Raw genomic sequence first — 17,477 nt, forward strand, 5'->3', positions numbered from 1 at the left:
AGGTTTAATGAATTTCCCTTGGCAGGGTACAGAATGTGCTTGCAATGAACCATGAAGCAGACTGCTCTAATGCCTTTCACCAGGCTTGCCGAAAATTGAAATTCCATTTTTTTAAAAGAGCCTTCTGGCCTTTTGCTAACTGAGCTTCTATCGAGGCAGTTTTAGCAATAAGCGAATAGTTGATCTCAAACATCTGAAAAAATAATATGTGCAATGTGTTAGTAGGTTTAATTCCCCCCCTAAACCCACTGATAGTTAGCTGATTCCTGATTTCTCTCCGTGATGTGAATGGACAGAATGGTTATCCCTTTGGGGTTTTGTTTTTTCCCTGCAGCTGGGATGACAGCAGTTCAGTTAGCAGCGGTCTCAGTGATACCTTGGATAATATAAGCACAGATGATCTCAACACGACTTCTTCGGTCAGCTCCTACTCTAACATTACTGCCTCTTCAAGAAAGAATGCACCCACTCAGGTAACTGGTCACATTCCCCCCCCCCCTTTCTTGCTAGCAGAAGTATAATGATGAATCCAGGAAATTTCTTGGGTCTTTCCTTAAGCATAATTTTATTTCCCACTTTGGTTTGCTTGTTCTATCTTTATAATAGTTGTGGTTCTTCTAAGCACGCATGCACACACACACACACATATTTAATTATGAGAACAAATGTAGTGTAGGGGTTAGAGTGTCGGACTAGGATCTCGGAAACCCAGGTTCAAATCTCCACTCTGCCATGGAAGCTTGCAGGGTAACTTAAGGCCTGTCACACACTTTCAGCCTAACCTATCTCACAGGGTTGTTATGAGGATAAAACAGAGGAGAGCACTTTCGGTCCCCACTGGAGTGAAAGGTAGGACATGAATGAAGTAAATAAAATAAATAAATCATCGCCTATCCTGTTTGAACCTACCACAGTCCTTTTCATAAACAGCTCCACTGTGCGTAACGCTAAGACTGTCAATAAAGATCTTTTGGCTTGATATGCACCATTAGGCTGTTTGCAGTTTTTTACACGTAGTCAAACTGAGAGCCAGCGTGGTGTAGTGGTTAAGAGCGGTGGTTTGGAGCGGCGGAGGCTAATCTGGTGAACTGGATTTGTTTCCCCACTCCTACACACAAAGCCAGCTGGCTGACTTTGGGCAAGTCACACTCTCTCAGCTTCACCTACCTCACAGGGTGTCTGTTGTGGCGAGGGGAAGGGAAGGTGATTGTAAGCCGGGTTGAGTCTCCCTTAAATGGTAGAGAAAGTCGGCATATAAAAAACCAACTCTTCTTCTTCTTATTTCAATACTACAAGTTATTGTAAGCCTATTGCAAATCTTCCTGAATTTGAACCTGGATTTTATACACACACACACACACGTACACACACACTATTCTATTTGTTTGAAAACATTACTTCTATACAGTCAAAGTAGTTCCATTATTTGCTGTTGTTTTAAAGCCACTACAAAGCAATCACCTTATGCTAAGTATGTTGCTATAAATTATTTTTCCATTATGAAAAGATTGGTATAAGCAGCAGTCATAATAACTGCCATTTCTGACAAATGATGCCAATTGTTGTTCATTATATGAGCAGCTGTCTATAATAAGCAGGTGCCGTTTCAGTGGTCTACTGTGGCACATGATTCTGCTGCAGTCACAGTGTTTGTGTGGGAAGGATTCCCATAGAATCACATTGCAGAGAGCATGACAGGCTGTTAGAGAGACTTGAGAAGTTTGTGTACGATCCCATATTCCCATTTAGCCTCTCAACTGGATATAAACTAGTCATGCTCCGGAACACAAGTAATGTGCAGTAGTGAATTGATAAGAATGGCTTTGCCTGTGCTTGCACATGGGCATTTGGGAAAACAAAATTGTATGGAAATCCTCTACAGATAGAATTTGCCCCTAAAGTGGACTGGATTTTGCCCACTGCCTTGTGAATACTGAAAATAAAAGTCTTTATCCAGCAACACAGAAACATCTGCAGAGAATCCAGTATGCATATGAGGATATTGTGTGAGATGTTCCCTGATGCGTGCTTAGATCCACACCTCCATGTTTGTATCTGGGTAAAAGACAGAAATATTTCATCCAGCTATAACTACTTGGTGGTATTAAAACCAGTAGACTTGTTTGTAGTACTGGGGTGCAGGGTTCCTGGTTTAACTCATTTAATTCTAAATACACTGGACTAATACAAATTGAGAGCCAGTGTGGTGTGGAGGTTAGAGTATCAGACTAGTATCTGGGAGAACCAGGTTTGAATCCCCACTCTGCCATAGAAGCTTGCTGGGTGACCTTGGGCCAGTCATACTCTTTCAGCCTAACCTACCTCAAAGGGTTGCTGTGAGGATAAAATGAAGGAGAGGAGAATTATGTAAGCCACTCTGGGTCCCCATTGGGGAGAAGGCAGGGTATAAATAAATAAGCAAGCAAGCTAATATCTGCCTTGATAGGAATCTGGATTGACATATGCAAAAATGAGATTTTTTTCATATTTAATACTTTCAGGTCTTCTTGGGCATTTGCATTCAGTGAGTTTCAGAAAGTAGGAACTTCAAAAAAATGGTGTACCTTTTGGAGGCTAAGCAGAGTAACTTCCTTCCAAATCCCTTGAAGTCAATGGGCTTAGAAGGATGCAACTCTGTTTAGGATTGCATTGTGAATTCTGTTTGACATTTGTGAATAAAAGTCGCTTCAAGTAATATACCATCTGAGAAACCCCTGTGGTGACACCATTAGTGCCTGTAGTAAAAAGTGTTGTTTCCAGAAAATTAGTGAGTGGAAGAAGATTGCCTTTCAGGCTTGCCGAGGCTATTAAACATTTGGAGCCAAGGAAGAGTGATGTTAAGGGGAATAATTGCTTCCTTTTGTTCTCACACCATAATGAATGAAAGGGGGGGGGAGGCAATTACTGAATAATTCCATGACATTGATTTCTCATAGCTGAAGACGGATTCAGAGAAACGTTCAGTAACAGATGGAGAACCGTGGGGCAGCAATGAAGAACTGAAGAAGCCAGAGGAAGATTTTGATAGTAACACTGACAGCGGGAGCAAGTGGAAAAGCCATCCCTCTGGCCTCCTTGAAGATGCTGAGAAAGGAGGGCAGAAAACTGCTCTGTCTGTTTCTCAGACGGGTTCTTGGCGAAGAGGCATGACCGCACAAGTAGGGGCAGCACCATCAAGGCACAAAGCTGGAACAGGCACTAGTCTCAAGACACCTGGTAGGAAAGAGTTTCAGAAATGTATTCATTTATTTTAAATATTTCTAGTCTGCCTTATTTGCTTACATGCAAGGTGACTAATAGTGCAACAAGTTGCAAGGGTGCAGAACCCAACAGGCGATTAACAAAATAAGCACGGTACATAGATTAAAACCGGAAAAGTTAAAAACACACAGCCTGATCTGCGTAAACCATTTGCCCACTCCTAAATGCCTTCTGAAATAGGACAGTCTTTCATGCCTTCCTTAAATACAACCCATGAAGGGGGGCCTTCTGTGCCATATGTGGTTGTGTAGGCCATTATCCTCATGAACCTGAGACTAGGCAAGGAAAAACGTTAAGCTAAGAAATATCATTGGTTTTTGAACAGAAGAGGTTGGGTACAATCCCTTTTTCACACCGGGACAGGCTAAGCAAGAGCACTGGGGTAAATCACATACTTTTTTGGCCTCTGTCTACACAGCTGTCAACTTTGGTACAATAGACCTCTGGGGTGGGGAGAGGGCAGATGGAGAAGAGACAGGACTCTTAATAAGAAAGTAATTTTATTAACCTGACTGATACATGGGGAAATCATTATTAAAGGGCATGAAAAACAACCCTGTCAACAGTAGCTGTTTAAAATCCAATCAATACCTGTTTGAAATTAGGATGTGTTTCTCTGTTTCTCCCAGAGGCAATGTTAATGGGGGTGGGGGGGAAGCTCAGAGGAGGAAGCCAGCTATTAGAGAAAAATGGGGCAGCTGGAAACAGAAGTGGTGGGAGAAGAAAATGAATCATACTTTCCTTGATCTTGGAGATAATCCCAGTGTGTCTATGCTAGTGTGGAAGATGGTTTGAAGGGATGTCTGGAAATTTGTGTGTGTGTGTGGGGGGGAGCTTACCTAGCCCTTCTTATGCACTTGATTTTACTTGGCCTTCAGTGGTGAAGCATGGCCATTGGACAAATTGGGTGCAAAACTAACTATTGTGATCTCATTGGTACCAAGGGTGTAAACCTGGGGTGCCCATTGGTGGATTTAGAGCTGTACTGTGATTGGGACAAGTAAGTACCAATTGGTGTGAGAGTCAGGATCTAGGCTGTGAATGGCTAACTGTGCTAACCTATGAGGGAAGGGCTACCTCAATATTAGATGACCAGCAGGGGCAGGTGTAAGTTTCAGCTTAATGGTTTGATATTACCTAGTAGATGGGCAAATGGCCCTTTTGCTTGAACGATAGCTCTGTCTGAAATTGCACTGGCAAGTGAGGAACAAAAGGGGTTTTGATTATTTTATCTTGCAAGCCTAGGTCACTATATGTGAGCCAAAAGGTGTGAGAAGGTCAGGAACTATCAAAGGAACTTGAGCGGATATCTTTTTGCTGCCCGTAAGGCATCAAATGGTCTTTCCTGCCAAGGACCATGTTTCCCACTTGGTACTTGTGATCTTTGTATTGTAAAACAAAAGGATGTCTTTCTCTCCCCACTGGTGTCCATTGACCAGAGTTTTGTTGGAGTCTTGCACCCTGCCTCTCTGCAGTCCAGCATTTCTGCCATCTGTTCAAAGTTCCTGAGTTGAGACTCTGCCAGAGTCTCTGTGAAAGATGTTTTCTGGTGTGCTCTTACTCCATTGCTGGTCTCTATACTGGGGTACAGGCTATAGTAATATAATCATTATACTTGAGGGGCATGAGTCAGGTAGAATTTCAGAAACCTTCAGTCTCCACAATAGAGATGGACTAGGTAAAATGTATTTTAAAATAGCATTAAATATGGGTATATTCATAACGGATTATTTAAAATCCCCAGATCAACCACATGAAAATCAATAGATTCAGTTTATTCCTTTGAAATACCAATAGAAACATGAAATGCAACCCTGTAATTATTCCTATGGTTTTGAAAGTTTTCAATAACTTTCAATAGAAGCTATAAAGCGAATCAAATTTAGCTATATAAATGCTAAGTATGAGTGTGTGGATGTTTTTTAAAAAATTATTTTACTGCAAACATCTAATAAAGATTGGATATGCTGGAATAGACTTTACAGCAATGCATTCTAATATAAGTGCCGATGCATACACCCAATATACTTGTTTTGTTTTGTTTTTAAAAGCAATAATTTTGAGATTATAAACATTATAAATAAGGCTGCTTTGGGGAAGGTGACGGACAAAATCGTCCTCTCCTCCCTGCTGATCGATTACTCTGCATGGGTTCTGGAGTGGGAAAGTACTGCGGGAGAGGAGCGTGAAAAGGATCCATGATTGCAGACCCAGGGCTAAATGGGAGGGAAGGCCGACGCGCTAAGTATAAGTGAAGACATTAAAGATCAATTTAATGCAACATAACTTTATTAAACAACAACATACATCAATTAATTGGAAAGGATTGAATAGATAACTGGAAGGTAATAGGCCACAACTTGGAATTGGCAACAGCTGCGACCCCTTGTGGCGCAGCATGAACAATGTGTCAGGTACCATGGCCGACCCCAATGCGGCCAGGTGTGCCAACCAGCCCACAGCGGTCCCGCTGTAGGCAACCATTGCAGGGACCAAGAAGACACCAGGACGATCGCCACTGGGTGTTTTCACCCGCTGCTTGCCTGAGTTAGGAAAGCGACCCCTCCAGTTCGCTTTTCCCTCCAACTGACACATCTTCATGCCTATCCGCCCAAGTTGTGACTGAAGCTAGGGAGGGCAGGTGGGTCAAAAGACAAGATGGAGTGAGCTGGGAGCGGGCCGCCCTCCCCGTTATATACTAACGTGGGAGGGTTAGCTCCGCTCACCCACTGCTCCCGCCCATGGCTCCCATTGGCTTGGAACCCCAGGGGTCCAGCCAATGGGAAGCTATTGCTGGGGAGACGGGGGCTGCCACGAGCCCGACCAGCACGCGCAAAAGCACATGTCGGCCGGCCGGCCATCTTGCTTCCCCGCTCCCCGCGCGCTCTGGCTTGCCTCCAGCTGCGGGCGGGAACCAGAGCTTGTCAGCATCTTCTGCTGACAGATCACTGGACCCAGCCTTCTGTCTTCTGTGCTGCCCTCCTTTGTAACTGACACATGATTCAGGGTCTGGGTATTTTGTATATTTGTACCTCAGTCACACTGCACCAGTCTGCTGCAGCTTAGGTGTGAATGAATTAGGGGCCCATGAAGGCAGTTATGGCCCATGTAATGTTCATGACAAGGAGGGATAGCAGAACCAATGAAAGCGCCTGCAAAAGCATGAATCCGCCAGCATTTCCTTGGCAATCTGTTGCCCTCGATAAGGTAAGCAGGACTTTTTTTGGGGGGGTGGAATTCTGCCTGAGTTTTGTATAATTTCCATCATGTCTGACAAAATGTTCCAGTAGGGGCTAAATGATGCACTGCTCTTAAGCACAAATACACTACGTAGTGATACTGTACCTGCCGTATTGTCACTGAAAGTCTGTTGGTACAGATAGGAAAGATTACAGAATTGTCCTTTTTGCCAGGAAAAACAGATGATGCAAAAGCTTCGGAAAAAGTCAAAACTCCCCTCAAAGGAGCCTCTATCCAGCGTTCTCCTTCAGACGCAGGGAAAAGCAGTGGCGACGAAGGGAAAAAGCCTCCCTCGGGCATTGGCAGGTCGACAGCAACAGGTTCCTTTGGCTTCAAGAAAACGGGGGTCGGATCTTCCACGATCATTACTGCAAGCGGGGCAACTATAACAAGCGGGTCGGCAACCCTGGGAAAGATGCCCAAGTCTGCGGCCATCACTGGAAAGTCAAATGCAGGGAGAAAAACCAGCCTAGACGGTTCGCAGAATCAGGATGACGGCGTCTTGCACGTCAGCTCCAAGACCACCCTGCAGTACCGAAGTTTGCCCCGCCCTTCCAAATCGAGCACAAGCGGGATTCCTGGCAGGGGCGGACACCGGTCTAGCACCAGTAGCATCGACTCCAACGTCAGCAGCAAGTCTGCAGGCACTGCAGCCCCCAATAAACTGAGGGAGCCCACGAAGATCGGCTCGGGCCGCTCCAGTCCCGTGACCATCAATCAGACTGACAAGGAGAAGGAAAAAGTGTCTGATTCGGAGAGTGTATCATTGTCCAGCTCTCCAAAATCAAGCCCAACTTCAGCAAGTGCCTGTGGAACTCCAGGTCTCAGGCAGCCGGGTTCAAAATACCCAGACATTGCCTCACCCACCTTTAGAAGGTAAGGGGTTTTCTAAGATATATTTATTAATTCAGTGTATTAAATATATGTGTGCTGTGTGCTGTCAAGTTGCTTCTGACTTATGGTGACCCAGTGAATTTAATGACCTTCAAAATGTCCTATTGTTAACAGCCTTACTTATGGCAAATGAAAGGCCAGGGCTTCCTTGACTGAGCCAATCCATCTCATGTTGGGTCTTCCTCTTTTCCTACTACCTTCAACTTTTCCTACCATTATTGTCTTTTGGAGAAGGGGCGTGGCTCAGTGGTAGAGCATCTGCTTGGCATGCAGAAGGTCCTAGGTTCAATCCCTGGCTTCTCCAGTTAAAAGGGACTAGGCAAGCTGGTGATGTGAAAGACCTCTGCCTGAGACTCTGGAGAGCTGCTGCCGGTCTGAGTAGACAATACTGACTTTGATGGACGAAGGGTCTGATTCGTTATAAGGCAGCTTCATGTGTTCATGTGTTCCAGTGAGTTTTGTCTTCTCATGATGTGACCAAAGAATGATAATTTAGTCATTTCAACTTCCAGGGAGAATTCAGGCTTGTATTAAAATGAGTATATCATTATGATAGCAGATGTTACTTAAGAGTTGATCAGAGCTCTTTCTCCAGTTATCAAAACACAGGCAACATGCTCAATGTAATTCAGTGCTGACTGCTAACACTTTTTAAACCCACTGTAGTGGTTACTGTCAGGGTGAAATGGGGTGTAATAGCAATACAATTAGCATGACTGTGCCCATAAGATTTGAGGCTAGTGCTGAAGATATTGCTGGCCTAGCAACTTCTGTAGCAACTCTGGTGGGTTAACTCACAACAACAAGCTCTTGAATAAGATAGGGACTTCTACGTGGAAAGACTCATATAAGAAGGGCTGGGACAATAATTGGATTCCAAGAGCTGATTCCAGTTAAGATTCTAAGGGCTCTTTATGCTTGCCAAATAAGTAGTAGGAATGTGCTGGTCCCAAGGCCTTCCCAGGGCTCTCCTAACGCAGGTGTTTTTCATACAGGGATGAGCTTGTGCAGCCTCCCTGTTGCTGCTGAGGCTACTGGTACAGTACAGTGGCAAAGGGGCTCCCACAAGGCAGGTTTGCCCCACACTTTCCCTTCCTTAGTCCCCCCATTCTGTAGCGATAGGGACTAGAGACTTACTTTAACTAATCAAAGCTGGGAATTCAGAGAACCTGATAGATTGTTCTAACATTATAACTATTGTAATTCTGTAATGATATGACAAATGCCAGTGGGTGGGATTGCCGCTGCAGGAAACTTGGGAAAAGAAAATCTGGCTGGTGTGAACAAGACCGATGTGAACAGACTTTTCCATTCACCTGGCTGCCAGCCAGTGCCGAATTTACGTATAAGCCAAACAAGCTATAGCTTAGCGCCCCACTCCCCCCCCCCCCAATTTCATTATTAATATACCGGTACTTCTTCTTAATTGTATTTCAGTTCAACAATTACTTTGATAAAATACATATTTTGTTATGTGCAAATGGCTTTAGATACCTATACCTAAATTATACCTAAAAGATACCTAAATTATACCTAAAAGATACCTAAATTACCATATAGCATATATTCAACACAAAAAACAGTGAGAATTTATTGTTGACAAAGGACAGCTGGACATATAAAGGGCCCGTTACCTTCAATAGCTTAGGGCCTCATCAAACCTAAATCTGGCCCTGCTGCCAGCCTAGCTTTGTTGCAATTTTTCCCAAAACCTCTTGATCAAATAGGTTTCGGAAAGATTGCAGAAAAGACTGGGAAAACCCAAGTGATACATGGAAGCTCCACCATGCTTCCCAATTGCCTCCAAGCCATTAAGTAAAAGGACCCTTTTCTGCAATTTTTACAATTGCCCGTGATGGCAGGCTCACTGGCCTTTTTTGGGGCTATATCCTTCTCAGACTTCTTATTCTGTTTTCCCTCCTTTTCTCTCCCTCCCTCCTTCCGTCACTCCTCAGGCAAAGGCAAGTGTTTATTAGGTCCGAGTCAGGGACTGTTGGGATGGAGTGCATAATCGTAAAATTACCATTACTAAAAATTTAGATCAGTGTTAATCATTACTTCCACAGAACTATATGTTTGCTTGTGTGAACTTTGGTTTAATATACTTGAAGGTCAAGCAGTAGGTAGTGACAGAAAGTATAGCAGCAAGCTGCTTACAGAATAAACTTTCTTGTGCCAGAAACTCCTGCACAATAATTAGAATATAAATTGCACTCCATTTAAAGGCATACCTGGAAAGGATTTAACAAATCAGATGTTAATCTTAACTATGAATACCTTTTTACTGCTATTTTTTTTATTTCCTTTGGAGATTGAGGGAGTTTAAAAATAGAATTATCACGGGCATTATTATTTTTTTAAAGCAAAGAATGCTGGCAGAGTTAGGAGAAACAGGAAGTTGATCCAAAGGTAGGATGTGAGCGATGCCTTCAGAGCCCTTAAAGTCAGTCTGTTTTTCTATGATAAAATTAGCATTTGTATCTTCTTGAGGATAACAATAAATGCCTCCAAATAGGGTTGCCAGCTCTGGGTAGGGAAATACCTGGAGATTTGGAGGGGGTGGAGCCTGGGGGAGGGTGGGGTTTGAGGAGGGGAGGGATATAAGCAGGGTACAATGTCCACCTTCCAAAACAGCCATTTTCTCCAGGGGAACTGATCAGTTATCTGGAGATTAGTTGCAATATTGGCCCTACCTGGAGGTTGGCATCAAAGTATCTGAGGGGATTTGGTCGGGTTGCCAATGTCCCGGCGGGGCTTGAAGAATTACAGCTGATCTCCAGACTAAATTCTCCTTTTTGGAGAATCTACAAAGTCATATTTTTCAGCATACCTGAGTAGTCTGCTGGGTGTGTAGAAACAGTCACCGAGTCTATAGGGCGGCCTGCCTTTCTCTGGCTTTCTTCATCCACACAGGGGCCAGCTGCTTTGCTACTAGATAAAGTAATTTCCAGTGCAATCCCTAAGCAGAGTTACACACTTCTAAGCCCATTTGACTTCAGTGGACTGACAAAGGGTGTAATGCTGCTTAAAATGGAATGGCTGGAAATGCTAGTTGTTTGGTGTATAGAGATATGCACTGATTTAAATTTGTATGTGGGCATCCAGTGAGGTCCATGGTGCATGGTACTAAAGTATTCAGCAGGGACAAAAGAGCTGGAGAGCAAATAAATCAAGTTCCCTGCTCCTCAGCAGTATCCTGGGTGTCAAATTGGAGCTGCTCCTACCCAGCAAGGTTTGAGGAATTGTTTGCACAGCAGCTGATTGCTTAAGCAACTCAATTCCACCAAGTAGCCAGGAAATACAGTGGGGACGTTGCTTTCACTTGCATGTAGCCTGTAGCTGAACAGGGGCAATTGGGTTTTATTGGAAGACAAAAAAGTCAGTGAGAAGACTTGCAATTACAATACAATGATTTTCTGCAAAAGGATTGTTCAGAAATACAGGAAAGTTTAATTCTGATTTTGCCAGTTTCTGCATATAGTCCAGAATAGGAATTTTGAAATTCATTAACTGGATATTTTGCGAGTCATTAAATATTTTGACTCTGGAAGTTCCAATACTAAAGGCTGAGTCTCCCTTTTCTGAAAATCCGATATCCAAAATGATCCAAATCCAAAACTTCAGGTGAGATAGTGACACCTTTGCTTTCTGATGGTTCAGCGTACACAAACTTTGTTTCATGCACAAAATTATTAACAATATTGTATAAAATACTGTATAAAATTACCTTTGGGCTATGTGTATAAGGTTTACATAAAACATAAATGAATGTCATGTTTAGACTTGGGTCCCATCCCCAAGATACCTTATTATATATATGCAAATATTCCAAAACCCTAAATAATCCAAAACCCGAAACACTTCTGGTTGCAAGCATTTCAGATAGGGATCGTCAACCTATATTTGCAGTCAGACAGTGTCAATAACATTTCGAAAGCAGAATTAACTGTCCTCAGCAGCTTCGGATAGGTATCCATGAGGGTTTAAATCCATTGTGAGCGGGCTGAAACATGGTCAATACTGCCCTCTTGTGTCCATTTGCAAATAAAATGCTTTTGCAGCATATTTGTCCAGTTTGCTATTTTTGGAAATGATGGCTTTTGTTAAATATAAAGTTGATGCTGATTATTTATTGTTTACTGTAAATTAATTCAGGAGATGCTTTATGTATAAGACTACTCCCATGTACTACATTTTGACACTTTCATAAAGAATTTTACAAAAGCTTATGTAAAAGTCCTCCCAAAACATTCACAATTGCACAGGTGGAGGATTGCTAAGGTTAAATAAATGCAAATATAAATTCAGTATAAATAAAATATAAATTAATAGAGTCGTTTGTGAAAAAATATAGATGTTATACTGTACAGAAGTACTGCTTACAAGGGTGGGCTACAACCAAGCTAGCTGCTAATTGAAGATTTAATAGCAATGGCTTAACTTTTAAGAAGCTTTGAAACTAACTTGTGGATTTGGGTGAAAGTTTAATCTTTTTATGCCATCATGTAACAGAAGATTGTTGTGCTTTTCATCTCCATGGGAAGACCCCGTGCCTCTGAAAGCACAAGTAATGAATGAGTACCTTGGAATTCATACTCTGAGTATATCCCAGTCACACAAGGCTTAAGTTGATTGGACTGTGAGAAGCAATTAATTGGGGGAAAGGGAATTATAGCAACGATTTTAATTGTGACTTCCTTGGTTTCTGGATATTATGATCAGAAACTTTTATGTTGGCTCATTGGCTTCCTCAAAGAACGCTTAACCTTTGCATTGTTTTCCTTTGCAGGTTGTTTGGTGCTAAAGCGAGCGTCAAGGCGGCCCCTGCCCCAAACACTGAAGGTGGGAAATCCACAGCCGCCATGCCCAGCCCTAGCACCACATTAGCTCGGCAAGGCAGTCTGGAATCTCCCTCTTCAGGTACCGGCAGCATGGGCAGCGCAGGTGGGCAGAGTGGCAGTAGCAGCCCCCTCTTCAGCAAACCCTCAGACTTAAATGCAGACGTTGTCAGTTTAAGTCACTCCTTGGCTTCTAGTCCAGCATCAGCCCATTCGTTCACCTCAGGTGGTCTGGTCTGGGCCGCAAACCTGAGCAGTTCCTCCGCCGGCAGTAAGGACACGCCCAGTTACCAGTCAATGACCAGCCTCCACACGAGCTCTGAATCCATTGATCTCCCTCTCAGCCATCACGGATCCCTGTCTGGGTTGACTACAAGCACTCAAGAGGTTCAGACCCTGCTCATGAGGACAGGAAGCGTGAGATCTACTCTTTCAGAAAGGTGAGCTAATCCTAGCAAGAGGGGTCATAAGACAAGAAAAACAGAAACAACAAGCAGTATGTCTTAGAAGGCAGCACTGTTATGTCATCAAACTTGAAGCATGATCAGTCACCTTCAGGAGAGAAATTATAAAGTGATTGAACATAGTTTTGAGCACTTAGTGCTTCAAAAACCCATTTGACCAAGGACCATGATTTTACTATTTAAAAAACCATGTGTGCACATGTACATACCTACATACCTACAAAACTTTTCTTTTTCTCATATATATTCACCCCAGGAATAATAGCATATGTTTTTCATATTGGAAAAACAAATCCCACTACACTGTTTAGTGAGACTTTATATAGGTAGAACAGTATAACTCGGGAGTATATACTTGAAAATCAGGCTTGGTAACTATACTAGTGAAACAGCTTTTCTGGGGGGTAAACTGTTACATTAGTCTGAAATTTTAAAAAGTCTTTTGACTTTTAGGAGACTACATGCCATCAATTAAAAAGTCAGTTTTTCATGCTACCAAACTGCCTACAACTATGGCTTTTTATCTTTTGCTGAAGCATAATTTTTCAGAACCGTTACATTGTATTACAGCCCTATTCTATTTTTTTTTAATGTCCTCCTGAACAATTCTGTTTTACACAACTGTGGAATGATGTAAGTGCCTTCCTCAGGCAGACTGTTCCATCACCAGCAGAGAATGCATGTGTATGGGCAGCTGTCGCTCTGGAGAGCCAGTGTGGTGTAGCGGTTAAGAGCTGTGGTTTGGAGCAGTGAATTCTAATCTGGAGAACTGGGTTTGATTTCCCACTCCTCCACATGAGTGGCAGATGCTAAACTGGTGAGCCGGGTTGGTTTCCCCACTCCTCCACATTAAGCCAGCTGGGTGACCTTGGGTCAGTCACAGCTTTCTTAGAGCTCACTCAGCCCCACCTACCTCACAGGGTATCTGTTGTAAGGAGGGGAAGGGAAGGAGATTGTAAGCCGGTTTGATTCTCCCTGAAGTGGTAGAGAAAGTCAGCATATAAAAACCAATGCTTCTTCTTAGCTGTTGGCATAGTGGCCCATACAGAAGGCTTTGCTCAAACGAGTGAGGCTGTTGGAGCAGAGCAGAGCAAGAGAGGTGTCCTGGCAGATGTGGGCCCAAGGCCTTGCAGGGCTTTGTACAATAACAAGTACCTTGAATTGAACCCAGTATATAGCCAATGAACCGACTGCAGAATGGGTGCAATACATGAATGCCGCCTCACTTCCAATAGTAACAGAGCTGAGGCAGTCTGTACCAACTGGAGTTTCTGAGGGCAAATGCATGCAGAATGCATTACAATAGCCAAGTTTTGAGGTCACTGTGGCATGGATCCGTATGGGCAAATCAGCCACGTCAAGGCAGGGAGCCATCTTCCAGGCTAAATGAAGGTGCTAGATAACATATTTTGCCGTTGAATTAACTTGCTTCTCCAACAGTAGTACTGGGTCCAGAATAGCTCCTAGGCTCTTAACAGAGTTCGCAAAGGTCAGCTGGACATTCCATCAAATACGGGAAGCACCATTTCCTTCAGGTCCTCAGCCTTCCCAACCAGCATTACCATCTTGTCAGGATTCAGTTTCAACTTGTTCACCATTTTACCACAGCAGCCAGGCAGTAAATCAAAGACTCTCCCTTATCTCCAGGTCATTTGGATAAAGAAATATAGAGCTTCTAAGCCTTCTTTTCCTTCTGTGCATGGGATTGGCTATGATAAATGTAGGACATTCCCACTGATAAATTAGGACATTCCCATTGTTCAATTTATATTTCCAAATTGCACATATGTGTTTTGCCACACCTTGCAATCGGTTTTTTATAGTCTTTCCCACTCCATAGCATGACTGATTGTGCACCAAGAACTGATAAAATACTGCAAAGCAGAAATGATTGTATGTACAGTTGAATCAAGATTCTTTTTGTGTGCAAGAGCACATGTGCACCATGTGTGGTAAAACGCCACACATAAAGAAACAACATTTAGTCATACGTACAATCACATCGAGTTTGCTGTTTGGGGACAGTACTTCATCAATGCACAAGTGAATCAGTAATGTGGTGAGGGTAGAGTGTAAGGTGCAAATGAGCTGAAATTGGCAGCAAGCATAAAACATGCTACATTTCCTGATTTAATTTGACTTAAATTATTCATTCATTCATTTGTTTGTTTGTTTAGGGAATTTGTACACCGTCTCTCCACACTTCTGTGAGATGACTTACTACTAAAACAATTTTTAAAAAATCAGGACAGTAAAACAAATCACACAGTAAAACAAGTCAATAAAACAAGTCGAGCCAGTAGAATAAATATATAAGAACAGATCAATAAACCATAGCAATAAAAACAAGTCATTCCATTTAAAAAATCAGGGCGTAAAAGTTCTTCATGAGTAGTGTGAAATAAAACAGTCCTCAAGCTAGGAGAATACCATAAAGTAACTACAAAGAAACCCCTTAGTTAGAAGTGTTTGTGAAGAGAAATGTATCGGCCTGGAACCTCCAGGAAAGTAAGGCAGATGCCAGGCGAGTCTACCAGACATGAGGGGCCCTCCACTGAAAACCCCTGTCTTTAGTTGCCACCCACCTCTCCTCTTTAGATAGGGGCATAGAAAGCAGGGCTTGAGAAGAGGATCTTCTGGTCAATTTTAGAAATCCATTTAGTGAAAGAAACATTAGGGAAGACTAGAATGTGACACAGAGCAGACACCTGTAACAATAAAAGATCAGAACTGGGGAAATTGTAGTTCTTTTCTGCTAAACACATAGAATTATAAAAAATGTGTAAGAGAGAAAATTCTGAAGTTTCCACCAGTTACTGTAGACCAAACAAAGGGAGCCATCTTCTGCTCAGTCCTTCCTTGGTGTACTCCGTGAATATACATTAAAATGAGTCCACTTTTACTCAATTCTGGTTCACATTTCCTGTGAAAATATGGATATGGATAAGAAGGTGCTTTTGGGAATAAAACATAGGACCCAAATCCCAAAACAGTAAGCCCATTTAAATCACATCAGTATCAGCAGCACTTCAGAGCCTTTAATTTGTTCTGGTTTGATGATCTGAGAACTGTTTTCTCTGCAGGAGTAGTTACATGAGAAATGGATGAGTTTACAAAAAAAATCTTTCCTAATCTATCAGAACAGTTTGGATATAATGATCCTGGCCATGTAAATTCCCATGCTGTATATAATTTGAAAACATTTAAGCGGGTTTGTTTTATTTGTGACCCAAGGGGTCATTGGGCACTTCTTTGGCCACAATGTACGGCTGGTGGGCTGCATGCAGCTTGGTGGGTCATAAGTGCAGGCTTGCATTAAAACAAACAAGAAATAAAATATAGTACTTTGTCAGGGTATTTCACACTGCTCCGATGCCTTTTCTGCACAGAAAACTGTTTGAAGGAATCCCATGCTACTGGCCTATTTTTAATGATACTAGCAAATCCTCTTTTTTCCCCTGAGATTTTTGATGTCATGGATGCAATAGATGCCAATCAAAAAATGGGGTGGCTGTCCACATAATTTTAATTTCCATGCAGCCGGACTTAGGTAGAAGCAAAATTTAAAACAAACAAACAAACAAACAATAAACACTTTAATTACAATGGACTCAAGAATGCTAAAAGAGGCAACTAGTATTAATAGTGTTGTCACCAATCTCAGTATCCACCATTTCCCTTCCTGCATGGAGCGGACCCAGAAGGAGGCAGGAAAATGTTGTCTGGCAGCTCACAGTGGCCACCAGTAGGTATGGATGTCTGTGACCACTGGCCAGATGCTATTGAGGAAAGGGAGCCTCGAGGCATAGTGTTCCAGGGTTGGCTGCCTGGGTGGTGCCTCTCCTTTTTGAGAACCTTCTTCTGTGCTGCGTCCCCCCTGGAAAGTGAGAGTGATCCCACACAGCAGGGCCAGGAATTCTGGCTACAGGCCTCAGAGTTTGTGCACATGGCATCCCATGCCAATATTTTCAAAGTAGGAAGCCCAGCTTCCACCTTTGGGAGTGGGCACCTCTTCAGTAACTCCCGCTCTTCAAAGCCCAGGAAGCCATCCCAGAAGGCCGTGAAATTGCCCTTCCTTTGCCATGGGGCCAGGCATCACAGAGAAACTGCCAGGCCACCTGTCAAGGTGGTCTGCCAATTGCCCTGGGTATACAGTGATACCTTTTATGTGCTGGGGTGGCACATAGCTCCCAGGAGGCCATGCCATGAATGGTTGAAAAGGGCCCCAGCCTGAACCCTAAGGAGTGCTTTCTTTCTTTCTTTCTTTCTTTCTTTCTTTCTTTCTTTCTTTCTTTCTTTCTTTCTTTCTTTCTTTCTTTCTTTCTTTCTTTCTTTCTTTCTTTCTTTCTTTCTTTCTTTCTTTCTTTCTTTCTTTCTTTTTATTTATTTTATTCAATTTATAAGTAGCTGATGCCTTTCCTCCCTGTTTTTAACCATGCTGGCTTGTACAATACATACAGGCTTCCAAGTAGTAGTCTCCTCCTCAAAGGATGCACCTTCCAGCCCATGTAGTTGGTGGCTGATCTCTGCATTCAAAGAGTATGCAACCACAGACTCTGGGGTCTTATTGCTTGTTCAGGGAGGCATTGAGATGGGCCCTCCAGGCAATGTCCCTAGACATGGCTGGCATCCTGTTGGAATCAAAGAATGGAGCACAACAAATACACAACAAAACCAGCTGATCAAATCCAGCAAGAGGGCCTCCCGGTTCTGCTACTATGCCTGGCATTGGGGCCTACGAGCTTGACACAAATAAGCCATGGGGACAGATGAACCCCAT

General features: G+C 42.9%; 1 protein-coding gene across 1 annotated transcript in view; it reads left to right on the top strand.

Annotated features, from left to right (window-relative positions):
- The window catches only part of NAV3 (neuron navigator 3), a 406,649-nt gene that overhangs the window by 320,197 nt on the left and 68,975 nt on the right, over positions 1-17,477 (top strand). Inside the window, exons 13-16 of the mRNA XM_056847749.1 lie at positions 335-473; positions 2,937-3,216; positions 6,675-7,377; positions 12,185-12,673. Coding sequence (XP_056703727.1) covers positions 335-473; positions 2,937-3,216; positions 6,675-7,377; positions 12,185-12,673 — 1,611 coding nt within the window. The remainder of the gene's footprint in view (positions 1-334; positions 474-2,936; positions 3,217-6,674; positions 7,378-12,184; positions 12,674-17,477) is intronic.

This window comes from Euleptes europaea, chromosome 3, assembly GCF_029931775.1.
Source record: "Euleptes europaea isolate rEulEur1 chromosome 3, rEulEur1.hap1, whole genome shotgun sequence".
Lineage (NCBI taxonomy): Eukaryota > Metazoa > Chordata > Lepidosauria > Squamata > Sphaerodactylidae > Euleptes > Euleptes europaea.